Source organism: Meleagris gallopavo, chromosome 4 (genome assembly GCF_000146605.3).
Source record: "Meleagris gallopavo isolate NT-WF06-2002-E0010 breed Aviagen turkey brand Nicholas breeding stock chromosome 4, Turkey_5.1, whole genome shotgun sequence".
NCBI classification, from domain to species: domain Eukaryota; kingdom Metazoa; phylum Chordata; class Aves; order Galliformes; family Phasianidae; genus Meleagris; species Meleagris gallopavo.
This window is the reverse complement of record NC_015014.2, coordinates 65,039,696-65,055,840: the sequence shown is the minus strand read 5'-3', so window position 1 is coordinate 65,055,840 and position 16,145 is coordinate 65,039,696. Positions and strand designations below refer to the sequence as shown.

General features: G+C 42.2%; 1 protein-coding gene across 1 annotated transcript in view; it reads right to left on the bottom strand.

Moving 5' to 3' along the window:
* LOC100542221 (attractin-like) overlaps positions 1–15,583 on the bottom strand; it is a 39,955-nt gene extending 24,372 nt beyond the window's left edge. The window contains exons 1-3 of the mRNA XM_003206058.4: positions 15,436–15,583; positions 14,967–15,028; positions 3,169–3,247 (exon numbers count right to left, since the gene is read on the bottom strand). Of these exons, the coding sequence (XP_003206106.2) occupies positions 3,169–3,247; positions 14,967–15,028; positions 15,436–15,504 (210 nt within the window). The 5' untranslated portion in view covers positions 15,505–15,583. The remainder of the gene's footprint in view (positions 1–3,168; positions 3,248–14,966; positions 15,029–15,435) is intronic.
* Positions 15,584–16,145: the final 562 nt, after the last annotated feature.

The window sequence follows — 16,145 nt, the reverse complement described above, 5'->3', positions numbered from 1 at the left end:
TTTAATTTTGGACTCCTCAGCTACAGGAAGGATACTGAATCACTTGAGTGCATCCAGAGAAGAGAAGCAAAGCTCATGGAAAGATTAGAAAACAAAACAAGAGGAGTCACTGAGGGGCTGTTCAGTCTGAAGAATGAGAGGCTGAGGGGAGGCCTCATCCTTCTCTACAACTCCCTGGAAGGAGGCTGCAGTAAGGCGGGTGATGGTCTCTAATCTCAGCTGATAAGACATGAGAAAACAGCCTCAAGTTTTGCAAGAGATGGTTTAGATTGGATGTTAGGAAGAATTTCTTCAGAGGGAGGCTGATCAAGCATAAGAAAAGGCTGCCAAGAGAAACAGGGGAGTCCTCATACCTGGAGGTATCCAAGAGCCATGCAGACATGGCACTTAGTGACACTGTATAGTGATGGGATTCAGAAGGCTTGATGATCTTGATGGACTTTTTCAACCTAAGTGATTCTATGATTCTGTGCATTAAGTGCAAGGTTATAACATATTGTCCAACTCGGATGTCTTGCCACCACTGCTTAATCACCTTTCCCCTCACCCAGCCTCTGAACTGTAACAGCAGGAGGTGGAAGAGGTGGTCTCCAAATACATCATCACTTTATACATGGAGGAAAAAAGGCAATTAAACAACATTTGTTTTCCCCAAGCCGGTCTACAAACTTTGTGACACAAAGTTCCTCTAAGGGTAAATGGAGAAAACAAAGAGAGCAACCACTCCCATAGAAAGGAGAAATAGTGAACCTCGAAATCACATCCTTCAAAACCATCGTTACAACAGAGGTATAAACTTTTGGACACTTAAAACGTTCAGTGTAGCAAACTGCTGTTAATCATTTTAACTACCACTGTTTAAAGGGAGCCCTGATAGGATTTATTGAAGTTCTGCATGAAATGAACACCATCAGCTATAAAATCATCATAGTTTCTACAAAAAAACCAAACTATTTTTTTAGCAGACTCTCATTTCTAGGGACAGCCTTTATTAATATCTTTAATCAATGCACGGCAAGGATTTAAAGCCATTTCCTCATGTTTTACAACAACAGAGGGACGCAATAGCAGAGCACGGCAAAGAATGGAGACAGACTGAAACCTGGCAAGAAAAGAATGAACTGATGAACTGCCTTGAATGTGCCCTTGTGTTCAAGAAACATTTAGATGTTGCACTGAGAGACATGGCTTAATGGGAAATATTGATGGTAGGTGGACAGTTGGACTGGATGATGTTGGAGGTCTTTTCCAACCTTGGTGATTCTGTGGTTCTATGAAACAGCTGCACGTGTAAACTGAGTTTAAATAGACTCAAACATGCCTTGCTAACACTTCAGATTTTTTCTTTCTTAAAAGACAAATTAGACTCAATTTAAGGAGAAATCTTTCACTTGGGCCACTGCTACAGTATTTTAACTGAGCTCGAAAGCACAGTATTTATTTCTCAGTCTATTTTTCTTATACATTCCTTGATAACATTTAACCCCAGGAGCCAGCAGGGAACGTTATGTTTACTCCATTTTCCTTTCTTGCCAAGAGAGATAAAGAAAAAAAAAAACAGCCATGGTAGTCAAAATTTATCTACCTTCAGAAATATGAAAGGCCTCAAAGACTTAAATTATTTCAAAGATTAAGGGTTATCTGGTTGAAAACCACTGATTACATTATGCATTTGAGTTCACTAGTAAGAGCAAAAACAACTGAAGCAGAAAGAGGAAGAAAAGTTATCAGACATCACCCTGCTTTATTACACGAAAGGAGATCCACAGATGGATTAATTTTATAATACTCCCACTCCTGCACTGGAAAGCACAACCTGATACAGGTTTTTAAGGTATGCAAGAAATAGTCTCTTGTACAGAACTTAACTTCTGTGCCTGCAACTGCCCTCATCCCAGATTGCAGCTGGGAGGAAAAGCTACACCAGTAGATAGATTTCACCTCAAAATCCATAAGCAGATGAGATGCACAAGATAGCTCTTGGGAAAAATATCTGACGAGGTACAGACACCTACATTTAGAAATTTCACATGGATTCACTTGGATAAAGTATAACTGCTCTCTCGTTTGCATACAAGAAAACAGCACAAGGCAAAACTCCAAAAAATAGCCCTATGCTCAGCCCAGCCTAACCTCTCCTGTATTCACACACGGCACCAGGCTTTGCTTTCAGTGGTTTCAGTGCCTACCACAGCATGAGAACCCCAAGAACACGATGTGGCCATCTGCATGGCAGCACACAGGACTTGCTTCTCCACAAATACAACTCGCCCCACTACATGTTTCTACACTTGTGCTCAAAAAATGAGAGAGAAGGATATATTCCTTATGTTACGGGGTGACCACACGCTGGCTGTCAAATCACTGCAGTTGGACTTGATGATCCCTGGTCCCTTCCTACATGGGTTACTCCACTGGTCATTTTGTGTCTCAGGATGCAATGTGTAATGACAGCTCCAGCTCAGAAGCAGAAGGGGGTGAGGAATCACCACACACATCAGGCACAAGCAAGGAAAAACACTGTTTTAAGTGATTAATAGCATGCATTTTCATATGCTGCAAACACAAGAAAGTTGGGAAGCTGGTATGGACCCCAGCTTGACGAAAGGAAGAAAGCTCTAGTACTAAAAACTGCTTTCTATGAAGTGCATTAATAGCTTTCCAACATCTTGTGTGGTTCCTTCCACCCTTCTTTAATGGTAATATGTTTGTGCAATTAAAGGTATGAGACAGAATTCCCCTAAACACGAGTACAAGCTAATCACTTGAAAAAGGGAACTGTCTATTTTCAACACGTTAACGTGTGAACTCACGTGCCCAGTGTTGCAACAGAGATAGCTCCTCTCTCAAAGCACATCTATAGTCCCCTAATTTGCTGCTGGTTTTATATTTACCCTGTCTAAAACCCAAGTTCTGGCAATACAGGACATTCACCCCTATTTTTTGTGCTTGGCAAGAATTGCAGTATCAGGATAGTAAAATAGAATCATTTGTCACTGAAATTGTAATGGAAAATACACTATTATAAATGCCTAAACAGAAGCATTTATAGATTAGTGGAGCTTATCCTTAACTGAAGGTTAATACTGTGCATATGCGAACAAATACAAGGCAGGAGGACTATAAAGAAGACATTTAAGAAATAGCATTCAATTTTGTCATTTCAACCTCTCTTCTTCGTGATGCCCAGCAACTCTGCTTAATCTTCCAGACCACAGCTGCCACCAGGAGCAGAGACAGGAAACAACTGTAAAGGAGAGAAGAAAACAAATATCTTACTGTCCTTGCTCGTGACATAACAGCGGCCGAAAGACTCTAGCAAATCAAAAAACCAGATTAAATGTTCATATGGTACTTAGAGGTACTTTGATGAAAGATAATGTGGCAGTGCAAAACGGTTTGCACAGTTCAGTGGTCGCTACACCCGATGAGGAACGAAACTGCTGTTCCAATGTTACCTATTTGACCTCCTTACACGACACAGAATCCTGAGATATCCGCCAGCTTTCATAGGAAATCAGAACAATAATGCATAGAGATTTAATCATATTGGAAAAACCAGTTATCGACTATCTTTGGCAATATGTAAATGGAGATGATAACCCCCAAGAGAAAAGCCTTGAAAGCAGCAGAGAAAATTGATTTTTTTCTTCATTTCCAAATTACAAAAAGTGAGATAAAGTGTAGAGTCGTTGGATTCTTTTTAACTGGTTGCTGCAGAACTATAGGCATTGCTTGGTTTCCCCAAATCTGTATTCTTTAAGTCTAAAGAGGAAAAAAACGGATGAATGGGTTTATCAACTTCTAGGGAAAATGGAAAAAAGAAGATTTAACAAAAAAGCAGTTATAATAATAATAATAAAAGCCGACTTTATTGACAGTGATGATGTTATCAGGCTGAATACTTAACAAGCAACTTCAAGGCACGCAGGCTTTCTAAGATTAAAATTTATCCTTTTGTGTAACTACCCCAATGAAAGCCTCTCTTCTCAAGTACCGCAGAGATGGGTAAAAGAAAGTCCTTCCTGAGCCTAGAGTGCGTTTAAACAGAGTGCTTACAGCAATATTAACCAGAACAGACAACTTCTTCCTGAAGTGCATCATTTATGGCAGCTGCTGTGCTCTGGAGGGGGATTTCTATGGGATGGGCACTGACATGGTTTGGTTCTTGCCATTCTGGGGCTCCCACAGAGCCCATAACAGAGGGACCACTCACTACTCCCTGCCTTCACCAATAAACATTTCATTTAATATATTTTTAAATATATTTAATATATTTCCATATATTTAATATTCTTTTATATAATGTTTCCACTGCTTCCAAACATACATTCACCCTTCTATGGTTTCCACTGTGCTCTCTTGCCCAAGGAGGCTGTGGATGCCCCATCCCTGGAGGCATTCAAGGCCAGGCTGGATGTGGCTCTGGGCAGCCTGGTCTGCTGGTTGGTGACCCTGCACATAGCAGGGGGTTGGAACTGGATGAGCATTGTGCTCCTTTTCAACCCAGGCCATTCTATGATTCTAAGAAGCTGCTAAGGAAAATACTACTTAATGTGAAAGGGAACAACTTTGAAAAGGAGAAAAATGTCATCGGTCGATGCCAAAAATAAGAAGGCAGGAACAGATAAAAAGAAAGCAGCTGTTTCATGTTTTAAAGTATCATTGTGATGATCATTGTGGTCCTTTTCAACCCAGCCCATTCTGTGATTCTATGATTCTTTTCCATACAGATGCCTACAACCCCAATGACTTTCTCTACTTGCAGACGACCCATGGTTGTGCCACTGACTTCAAACCACAGTTTATGATGACCAATGGCACTGCATCCCTCCACTCTTGGCCCTCTGGGGAACTGGAGGTCCTATTCTCAGTGGCAAATTCTTTAGCAGAGTGTAGTGCCAAGACATGGCAACGTTATTATTAATTGTTAAAAAAAAAGATGGACAGCAGGAGCTGATCCCTGAGACGAGGATACAGGAGGGTCTCTTCCTGATTCCATATCATTATCCATAGCCTATATATAATGAAAACTGCATGTGATTGGGCACCGAGCACTCAGGGAACAGCCAGCACTTATACAATTACATTATTCAGTCCTAGAAATGCAGAAATACACGTCTTAGTATCATACACCATAAGATATTAAAAATTGGTGCCTGTATGGCTTCAGCATTAAAACATCTGCAAAGCTTTTACAGATTCCTGCAGAGCCCATTTCTTTACAAATTTAAGCAGGACCACGGAGAGATTTGTTTGGCTTTTTTTCATTTCAAGAGATACAAATTCCAAACCATTTCTCCCACATTTTCTCTAAATATTAAAATCTGACATTTGTTCACCCTAACTGTTCACTCTGTTTACGAGGGTGGATAGTGATAGGACAATGGGGAATGGTTTTAAATTGAGACAGGGGAGGTTTCGGTTGGATATTAGGAGGAAGTTTTTCACCCAAAGGGTGGTGAAGCACTGGAACAGGTTGCCCAAGGAGGCTGTGGATGCCCCATCCCTGCAGGCATTCAAGGCCAGGCTGGATGTGGCTCTGGGCAGCCTGGGCTGCTGGTTGGTGACCCTGCACACAGCAGGGGGTTGGAACTGGATGATCATTGTGGTCCTTTTCAACCCAGGCCATTCTATGATTCTATGAAATTTCTCTCTTGCAGTTAAAATGGACAAACAGTTTGGATGTGCAGTTTTAATGGGAATTTTATTTTTCCTTTTGAGAGGTAATGGATTACTGTTGAGCTCTGTAGTGGAAAACACTGTGCCACTCATTAATTAGTAAAGAATATACATTAAACCTTTAATTGCTGCTTTGGTAAAGAAGCAAGCACGCATGACTGGTGATTAAGGATGTCATACCTCCAGCTTTCCCTTTTTTCCCCGAAGCTCCCTTTTGCTGTATTAAATGTGAGAGCAGACTGTACCACTTGGTAACAGCATTTCATTCCTGGACAAGGTCACACTTCGACTAAATGGATTTCCACTCATACCATACTTCAACAGGCACAAATGAATGATGGACTAACAAAATTTCTGAGAGTCCACATTTGTCTCGGGCCACCCTTTGGCTGCCCACAGCAGGAATGCCACCACACTCATTCAAGGGCTTTGATGAGCTTTTTCTCTTCTTATAAGCTTCCTTTCCCACTAAAGAAACAAACTCTCGGGTGAAACGTCTGCTTTATCTTTGAGGCCCAAACAGGACATGATGATGTCCTGATGAACAAAAATCCAAAGTGCATCCAAGCAAAACCAGCACAGCAAGGACCACACGCTGAACCTTTTGTCTGTCACCTATTTTGCTCTCAGGAAAATAATCAGCATCCACGTACACAGCAAGGGCAGAGATAAAACTAAATCTTCAAGGCAGTGGGGAGAAGTGTCCTGACTGTCTGTTTAATTTGACCACAAAAACACCACCACTCACAGCACCTGCAGGAGGCTGTTAGAAGAAGTATGTGCTCCATTCTGCTGCATCTATCAGGGACACACACATCAAACCAAAGATGCATGTCAAAATCCACCTAACTTCCTTCAGGATGGCTCTTCTCTAGGATAGAAATGGGTAAGATCACATCTCTCTGCATATTCCTTTATTCCCTTGGAGACAAAGGCTAGGGAGTGAAGCATTAAGAGGATTGTCTTTATCCTCATATAAAATTCCACTTTGAAATGTGTATCTCCTAATTCTGCACATGCCAGAGTCTTTCCTTGTTTGCTTCTTCCCTCGCTTCTCTCACCACAGCCAAGAATTTCTGAAGAAAGAAATTAGCAATTAAAGACCAATGAATTCTCCTCCTAAAATGCTCAAAACAACAGTACCCTGTATTTCAGAGGAACGGCACCATGCGTCTTGGTGCTGTCACAAGGAGGCAGCAAATCCCCACAAAAGCCATAAAGCCACTATGGAAATATATTTCCCCCTTGCACTACCTCCCCTTGGCAGCACTCGGGGAGGAATAAACCTCAATGCCTGTTTGCTGCACTGCACTACATCATCTGCTGGAAGAGCCCCAAAGCAGTCAAGTCAAGATCTGTCTGCTGGGTTTACTCAGCCTAAACCATCCTGAAATAAGTTAAGAAGACCTGCCCTCATGCCAGAAGCTTTAAAGTAATTTTTTATCCATGCCTTTTCTCTGAAAGCAACTGTGTAAGCATGGAAGGAAGGACAGAATCAGCTGGGTGGAAGAGTGCTCTGTTGGAAAAGGATCTGGAGTGAGAGTCTATAGCTGGCAATGTCCTGGTTAAATATTCTGTTCTGCCCCAGGGCTCTCTGTGCCAGCTAGGAATATGCATCCATTTTAAAATGGCTTTAAAAATAAACCTTTGCTTCAGGACTTGCTTTACCTTTTCCTTCTGTTTCTTCCTTCTGCAAAAATAGCTACCCACCACGATCGTCCTTCGCTCCCTAAAATCCACTGTTCACTCAGATCCTCTCCCTCCATCTCTTCCCACCTTAAACAACGCTTTGGTACCACTTCTCCTCATCTATCATTCCTGAATGACCAACTCTTACAGTCCAGTTTTCCTAAATCCAGAGATGAGCTCAGTTTTAGGGTTGGAAAACTGAGTTGCTCACCAAGATAACACCAGAAAACACCAATATGAAATCAGATAGGAAAGGAAAAGAACCATCCAGAGTCATCTAAGATCCTTGGAGACATTTTCATTCCAAGGAAATGTGAACATAACTCTGCATATGAGTCGGGTTCAGTCAAATGCAGCTTTCATTGGCCTACAGAAATTGTAAACGTCCCTTATGCAGCATAAACACTGCAATCTAGGGAGAGCTTACATTAACATCTTCTGGAGAAATTTCAATTTGATGAACAGCATGTTAAGTAATTCTTAATTATTTAATCAATTATGAGCAATGGTTGTAAGTAATCTTCCCTCAGTTGGTCTCAACAAATGCATGAATGGTTTCCTGGTATGCATCCAGCACACTTCATGCCATGGGTTATTTCCAGCTTCATACAAAAATATGAACTTGTACACCCTGTCTGGTTTTATATTGTACCCTTAAACTCCTTTCCATGGTAAAAAGCATATTCTCTCCACCCCAGGTACCCTTAAAGCTCTCCAAATAAGCTACACTTTCAATTTTAAATGGCAGGAAAACTTCATCAGCACTACGATGTGATGCATTCTCATGAAGAGAGTAGAAAATCCATCTGGCGTATTAGGGCCCAATTATTAAACTCTCCTATAATGTTTATCAACATCAGAGTTGCTAGTAAAAATGGCAGCTTTAAATGCCAAAATATACAGCAGCTTGAATACTAATATGCCTTAACATACATGGGTCGTTTAATAATTTCAGAAAGCACTGCAATGATTACTGGAAGCACATCACAAATTGCTATCTGAAAGAAACTTTTAATGGGCTGATGAGTTGCAGGACACATTTTTAACTACTCAATGCATTAAACCTCAAGAGTAATTGGAAACAAATACAAAATGCTGAAGGAATTGCCCATATGATGACGCTAGGCAAAAGCAGCCTGGCTGAATGCCTCTCTTACTACTCTGTGTGCTGATGGGCTCTGCCTAACAGCTCTCTGTAGCCTACAGCAAACCAATAGAGCTGAGCTACGGATTAATGACCTTATCTTTCTGCTGAAGACAGTGCTGACATTGAACAACCCAACTTAGATGCGGCAGGTGATATTTTTTTTGTACTTAAAAAAAAAAAATAGATCTACTTATTCATAAGCACAACCAATCATAAAATCATTAAGGTTGGAAAAGACCAAGATCATCAACCTATGCCCAATGACCGCGTCCCTCAGTGCCACATCTCCACGGTTCTTGGGCACATTTGGGGACAGTGACCCACCATTCCTGGGCAGCTGTGCCAGTGTCTGATGGCACTCTTTTGGAGAAGAAATGTCTCCTAATATCCAGCCTGAACCTCCTGTGGCACAACTTGAGGCCATCACCTCTCATCCCATTGCTGTTACCTGGGAGCAGAGGCCAACTCCTACCTCACTTCAACCTCCTTCCAGGTACAGAGGCATAATGTCTCCCCTGAGCCTTCTCTTCTCCAGACTGAGCCATCCCATTCCCTCTGCTGTTCCCCATAAGACTTGTGCCCCCAAATCCATCACAGCTCCATTGCCCTTCTCTGAACACGCTCCTGGGCATCAATGTCAGTCTTGTAGTGAGGGGGCCAACACTGAACACAGCACTCGAGGTGCAGCCTCACCAGTGCCAAGAACCAGGGCAGATTTTACTATCATGGGACCAGTTTGACTAGAGCTTTAAGGTCTTTCTGGAAAGCAAGTTTTAATATATTTGTCTGAGGGGAGAAGGTCAGTTAGGAGGAAGGGAAAGGCTCTGCCCCATAGGGCAATGGACTTGGAACAGGGTGCCCAGGACAGTGGGCACAGCCTCGATGTGCTGGAGCTCAGGGAGCATAGGGACATTGCTCTCAACCACAGGGTTTGTGTGATGCTGTGTGGACTTCTCAGTGATTGCCATGGATCCCTTCCAACTTGGGATATTCTATCATTCTGTGATGTTATTATGAACTTTTGTGTCCAGGCCTGGGGTCCCCAGTACAGGAAGGACGTGGAGCTCCTGGAGCGGGTCAGAGGAGGACACTAAGATGATCAGAGGGCTGGAGCAGCTCTCCTGTGAGGAAAGGTTGAGGGAATTGGGCTTGTTTGGCTTAGAGAAGAGAAGGCTCCAGGGAGACCTCATTGTGGCCTTCCAGTACTTGAAGGGAGCGTATGAACAGGAGGGGGAACAGATGTTTGTGAGGGTGGATAGCAATAGGACAAGGGGGAATGGTTTTAAACTGAGACAGGGCAGGTTTAGGTTGGATATTAGGAGGAAGTTTTTCACTCAGAGGGTGGTGAGGCACTGGCACAGGTTGCCCAAGGAGGTTGTGGATGCCCCATCCCTGCAGGCATTCAAGGCCAGGCTGGATGTGGCTCTGGGCAGCCTGGGTTGCTGGTTGGTGACCCTGCATATAGCAGGGGGTTGGAACTGGATGATCATTGTGGTCCTTTTCAACCCAGCCCATTCTATGATTCTATGAACTCATGGGAAATACCCCAATTAATTGTTGTCAGTGGAGTGTTGAGATCCACATGGCTCACCTGGAACGGACACAAGGTCTTATAACTCACTGCTCTTTGATTTCCATCACCTGTATCGACTAAGATAAGAGCAAGGACACAATACATATGCAAACTTAAATTAAACTCTACAAACTATAAGCTAAACCCACTGAGTCAATAGGTATAAAAGAAAATGAAAAGAGTGCTTATACCTCACCCCAAATCCCTATGTCACCATGGGAGACTGCAGAGGCCAAAAGCAGAAATAAGCATGGATAATGATGGGATTAATTAATGGAGCAAAGACCATATGGCCCTTCTCTGCTGGACCATGTGTGACCACTGTGGAGATGTAACTGAAGAGGGATGAGGAGAACATGGAAAGAAGGAATTTATGAACAGAAAATTCTTAATTTTCCTCATCTGGTCAGAAATAACATTCAGATATTTCCAAGCTTTTCCTTTACCTTGGGGAAAAAACAGAAGAAAAAAAAAGATCCAGACTGTATTTTAGACACTTATCTCTGCTGCAGAAAGAAACTGTTTAATAAGCAAAAAGATTAAATAAAACAGCTGCAGCATGACTTCAGGTTTGAATTATTGCAAACAGGTCATTCCTACTTAATAAAAACACTGGGCAGATGTTTACAGCCATGAAAACCAATATAGAGCACCTTAAACCACCTGCTTGACAATCATATAAACACCATTCCCTCTGAAGTTTTTTTCTGTTTTTGCACCAAAGCAGAACTATACAATTTAATATTCAGAACTCAGCACAGGCCATAAATATTCACATCAATGCTGTGGTGCCATGAAAAGACAAGATTTGCAGTGGACTCTATCTTGAAGCATCGTGGTAAGACTACAAGGAGACTTAGATAGAGGCAGCACTGAGCATCCCAGGGAGGATGTTCTGAGCATAGATATGAAAGAAAAGATGGAGCAGCCAAGAAATGGGGTCAGTGTTGCACATGAGGACACAGAGCAGAAGTGCAATAGGAAAAGCAGGAGATGTATTGTATGCGAGTGGAACAAAGCACGGGGTGAGGTCTTATGGAAGGAGAAGGTGATGATAGTTCACAAAAGCCCACAGAAAAGCAATGATACCCTCTTGCACTCTTAGACCCCAAACCTCCAAATGTCTATGGCCATCTATCTATCTGGCCAACCTCACTTGTTTCTTGCACAGAGGACAAGGGATGCTGGCTGTCATGTCCTTGCCATACCTCCTGGCTTCTTCCCTGGACACAGCAAGCATGGTTTGCAGTCTTTCACGCCATGTAAGGCTCAGCAGCTCCTTTGGCAGACCCCTTTGGCCACACAGTTTTGTCCACTACCTTCTTCTGACCTTTCAGGCAAGTCAGTGAAAGCATGCATGTCCCCCTGCTTTGAGTTTCTTAGGACTGCTATGCTAACAGGAAAGGGAACAGCAGTGGCAATGTGCTGTGACCTCGCTGCCACCCTCTCCAGGTTCTGGAGCACAGGGTCTCCTCTCTGTGATGAATAGGGGTTACAACCACGATCCTTATCAGTTATCACACAAGCCACGCTTTCTCCTTCTGTTCTGCTGTTTCTTCTGGTGCTTATCTGTGCTTTTCCATCCTGATTTCCTTCAAACCTATCAATATTTATCTTTTAAGTCTCTACTGAACTGGCCAACAACATGGAGAAGCACTGATGAAATGATGCAATGTTTTACACAGAAAAAAAGGAAAGGAAGAAAAAGGACTGGAGGTCAGTACCATGAGTTTAAAAGCTTTGCTATTTTCACATCTTTTGTATGCAATGAGATACTGGTGAAAAATACATCTTATAGACTGGTGTGATGGCACACAGGGGAAAATAAAGTACAGATACCAACAACAACATTTACCAAAGCTCGAACTTTCTGCTGTAAGAAATTGGCAAGATTTTATATTAAAGAGTTGCACTATGGAAAACAGAGAAGGAAACTGGAAAAAGAAACAGTCTGCTTGCAATTCATTTAGATTTGCAAAGGTTAACAATGCTTAGAATATCATTTCTCCTGCAGCTCCAATTATAATGCAATATTAACGACCCTGCAACTTCACTGTTGTACCTCAGCCTTTATCCACTGACATTTCCTTTGCTTGAAATAAGCAGTTAACGTGTTGCAAAACAAAATAATGGCCACACACAGCCACACTGATTCGAAAAGGAGCTCCAGGAGTCTAAGGGCACCTCCAGACGCAATACTCACACCCTGTGATCCAAAGTAGCCCAACTCTTAAATTAAATGGAAATCAAATCCAGTCACATTTCATCCTGCTTGATGCCACAGAAGTGCACTGCCTGGTTCCTGGCTTCTCTATGTGCCTCACTGAGAGCTGGGGCTCTGCAGCACCCTGTGATGCTCCATAAGTTAAGCTGCACTGGAGATACACAAAGTGGCTTGCACTGCAATGCCCACTTGAGGGACTGACTTGACCTCAATCACAGCAAACAACAGTAAAGAAACGAAGACTGTAAAACACCCATTTCCCTGTAAGGTTCCCCATGAACCTCAAGACACAGCTGTGTCTTCTGGTGGCATGGCACATTGGTGTTGGGGTCACAACAACGCACAGGGGGGGCCCCTATGGGATGGAAACGTTCCACGTCATCACCAGCAGAGCCAATTCATATAAATGTTGCTTCCAGAATAACAAAGTCATTCTGAACATTCATTTTCCAGGACAAGGAGTCTGTTTTCACATCCATCATGCTCAACGAGTGGTAGGCGTTTCAGTTCTCGCATTAGAGATGGTCTGTATCTCCAAAGTGGTTTTACCAATGGCCCTTAGGTTTTGCAGAAAGCATTTTCATCGCCTCTGCTCAGCGTGCAAATTTTCAGCCAACTTTATCTCATTAGCATCACAGGGGGCTATCAGCTCTTACTTATTTTATACTTTAATTTGGACTCAACTGTGATTATGAGATGCACCCCAGAGCATTAGAAATACAAGACTGCATCCAAGAGCATCACAAATACAAGAGTTTCAATAGTTTCCCTACACACAGAGATGAATCATGCTGCTGTAATACACTGGTTCCTTAGCAAGTAGGAATGAATGTAAAATAAAATACTAGGAGAGGATCCTAGCAGTAGTTACAGTTGAAGAAATGAAGACTTCTTAATGCATTATGAATGTGTGGTTGGAAAGGATCAGTAAACTGTCTTTCTCCTTAACACATGCATTCTTATTCCTCTGGCATGTTAAGATGCTATTAAAGTGACATGGAAACATTACTTCCCAGGGAGAGCCACTTGACAGCAGTGAGGGAAGGAAGGAAAATCACTGCTGCCTGGCTTCGGTGCACCTAACTTTTGTGTTTCCAACAGCATGAGCTCACTGAGATATTTGACACATGTACCATAGAATGATAGAATGGCCTGGATTGAAAAGGACCACAATGATCATCTGGATCCAACCCCCTGCTGTGTGCAGAGTCACCAACCAGCAGACCAGGCTGCCCAGAGCCACATCCAGCCTGGCCTTGAATGCCTCCAGGGATGGGGCATCCACAACCTCCCTGGGCAATCTGTTCCAGTGTATCTTCTGCCTAAAACTGCTGTGCTCTTCCAATAACCAAGCTACACACATTAAAGGGCTTCAAACTCTCATCTGCAGGAGGACCTGGGTCTGTGAAGAACTAATGGCTAATTTGGAAAGCACAAATCAACCATGTGCCATTAAAAAGGAAATGAAGAGCCAAACTACTCCTCTGTTAGTTCTTGTAAGAAATTAACCTGCCACAAAGATTTTTAGAAGAGGTCTTGACTGCAATGGAACAAACCCTTAAGTCTGATCAAGGACTAAACACTTTTTGCCTATTGATGCCAACAAAGCAGTGGTTCAAAGCTGGTGTTTACCTGGGACTGTATCAAAGCACACCACAAACTGCAGAAAGAAACCACTCGGATCTGATATAAACTACTTGTCTGAAGGACCCATCTGGAGCTCCTTGCTTTAATTAACTTCAGCACGGAATCTAAAGCAAGGTGTTATTCACATTGCTCATTTTAAAATGGGCACAATATTGCATGGTTTAAAACAGGCTGTAAGTCCTGGACTAAACAGACACATAAACCCCACTTGTGTGCGTTCTTCCTATAGATCAATTACTGCTTTATATCTGTGGAGCATTACCAGTTCCTAAAATAAGGACTAAAGCATCAGATCATGAAACCTTAAGGAGATGGCTGCTGTGCTTGGGGGTTCACTTAACCTCTGTGTCAGGGATACATTGCTTTGGAGGATGGAAAAGGAAGCAAATACCAAAAATATGTCTGTTGGTTGCACTCCTATGGAATCAACAATTTACTCTGCACTAAGGAAAGAACTTAACCAAGCAGTTCCTGAATGAGTATTCAGCTTCAATTGTGTTAATTTATATGATTATATTTGACGTATTCTCAGAGCTCAGTTTGAAATCAAAAGGTGCCACCCTACAGAGTTTGAAACTAGTCCGTGTTTAACTCCGTAAAAATCACTGATTTATAACTTGTACCTGAGGATATGGGAATATCTGCAATTTCTCTATGACATATTTGATCTGCAGGACGTGGGGACCCAAAAGCTGTCTCCTATACCATTATAAAAGTAACTTTTGCACTTCAGAGAGCCTCCCACCTCCCCCAAGCTCCCTTTCTTAGCATGCACAGGACAAGATGCATCTGCGAACGCAGGCAGACAATTTTCTTAACATAATCCCTAATTAAATACTTTAAACACAGTAGGAATTTCCATTTTCTGGGCTGTCATGTAAGCAGGATGTTTAATTAAAAAAAGAGCAATAACAACAACAGAAAAACAAAGACTGCACTGCAAAACAAAACGCGACGGAAAAAAAAAAAAGAAGAAACATTGAGCTGTCTGTAAGGAAATGTACCTGAAAAACGTCACAAAGAACTGTACCAGGTCCATAAAGTTGCTGTGTTGTGAGAATGCAATCTGCAAAAGAAAAGCAAAATGCTTTCTATTACTGAAAAGTGAAGTTATACTTAACACGCGTTGTTTCTGGGGCTGGAGAAATGACAGTGAAATAATGCTGCAAGTCAAAGTTGAAAAAGCACTGGAATATTTGGAGGGAAAAGAAAGCAAGTTACCCCTTCACATTGTTTGAAGCCACACATATCCAAAAGAAACTAAATGTCTCTCCCTGCGATAGGCAAGGAACGGCATTCAGTGCATGCTAAGCACTGCAGAGAAAGCACGACTTCAGTGCAGTTTTAAAGAGCTCCAATGGAGTGTTTGTAATTATCGTACCGACAGCAAAGCACAACATGAACAAGTTCTAAATGCATGCCCCTGTACAAAGAATTCTCTTGCAACAAAATCTCCTTGAAGAAGTAACTTACACCGAGAGCAGCAAAGAGGCATGAAATACAGAAGATAATAGAGACTGTGAAAACAGCTATGGCATTCATCTTAGCTCGCTGCCCTGCAATCCACACCAACTGCAAAGAAAAGCGAAAAACAAGCCTGTATTTTGGACAGAAAACAGAGGGAAGAAGCGAACAGGAAACTGGGAGGTGGTTAAAGGCAAGGGGAAAGATTAGGGAGCCTGGGCAAAAATAACAAAGCGGAGGGGAGGCAAGCCAACAGCAAGGCAACTTCTGCAACACTAGGAATCAGAAGTTCTTTCCAGGTACCTCCTATTTCCTCTGACTATCAATCGCAGCACCACAACAGGAAATTAACTCTTTCATGCAGTATCTTGAATGCATTTCAAAACCGAACTGAAATGTGCATTTCACCTAAAACCTATTGGTGGATATTAAATTCACTTAAGGCATCTTTTCTTTTCTTTCCCTTTCTTAATAAACTGCAAAATACGGTATTATTAGCATAAATCTCTGCTCCCAGCAGCAGTCACCTTCCAGAAATCATGAATATATGCAAAACAAGAAACAAAAACCAGAAACACCTTCTATTATCGCATTTGCTCCAAATACCACAATCACTTTGTCACAAATAGATTGCAATGCTCTTAAAGTTGAAAGCTCCTTCGCAGCGCATAACTTGGGTTTGCTGGAAAGGCAGCTGAAAAGCTGCAGACCAGATGCGT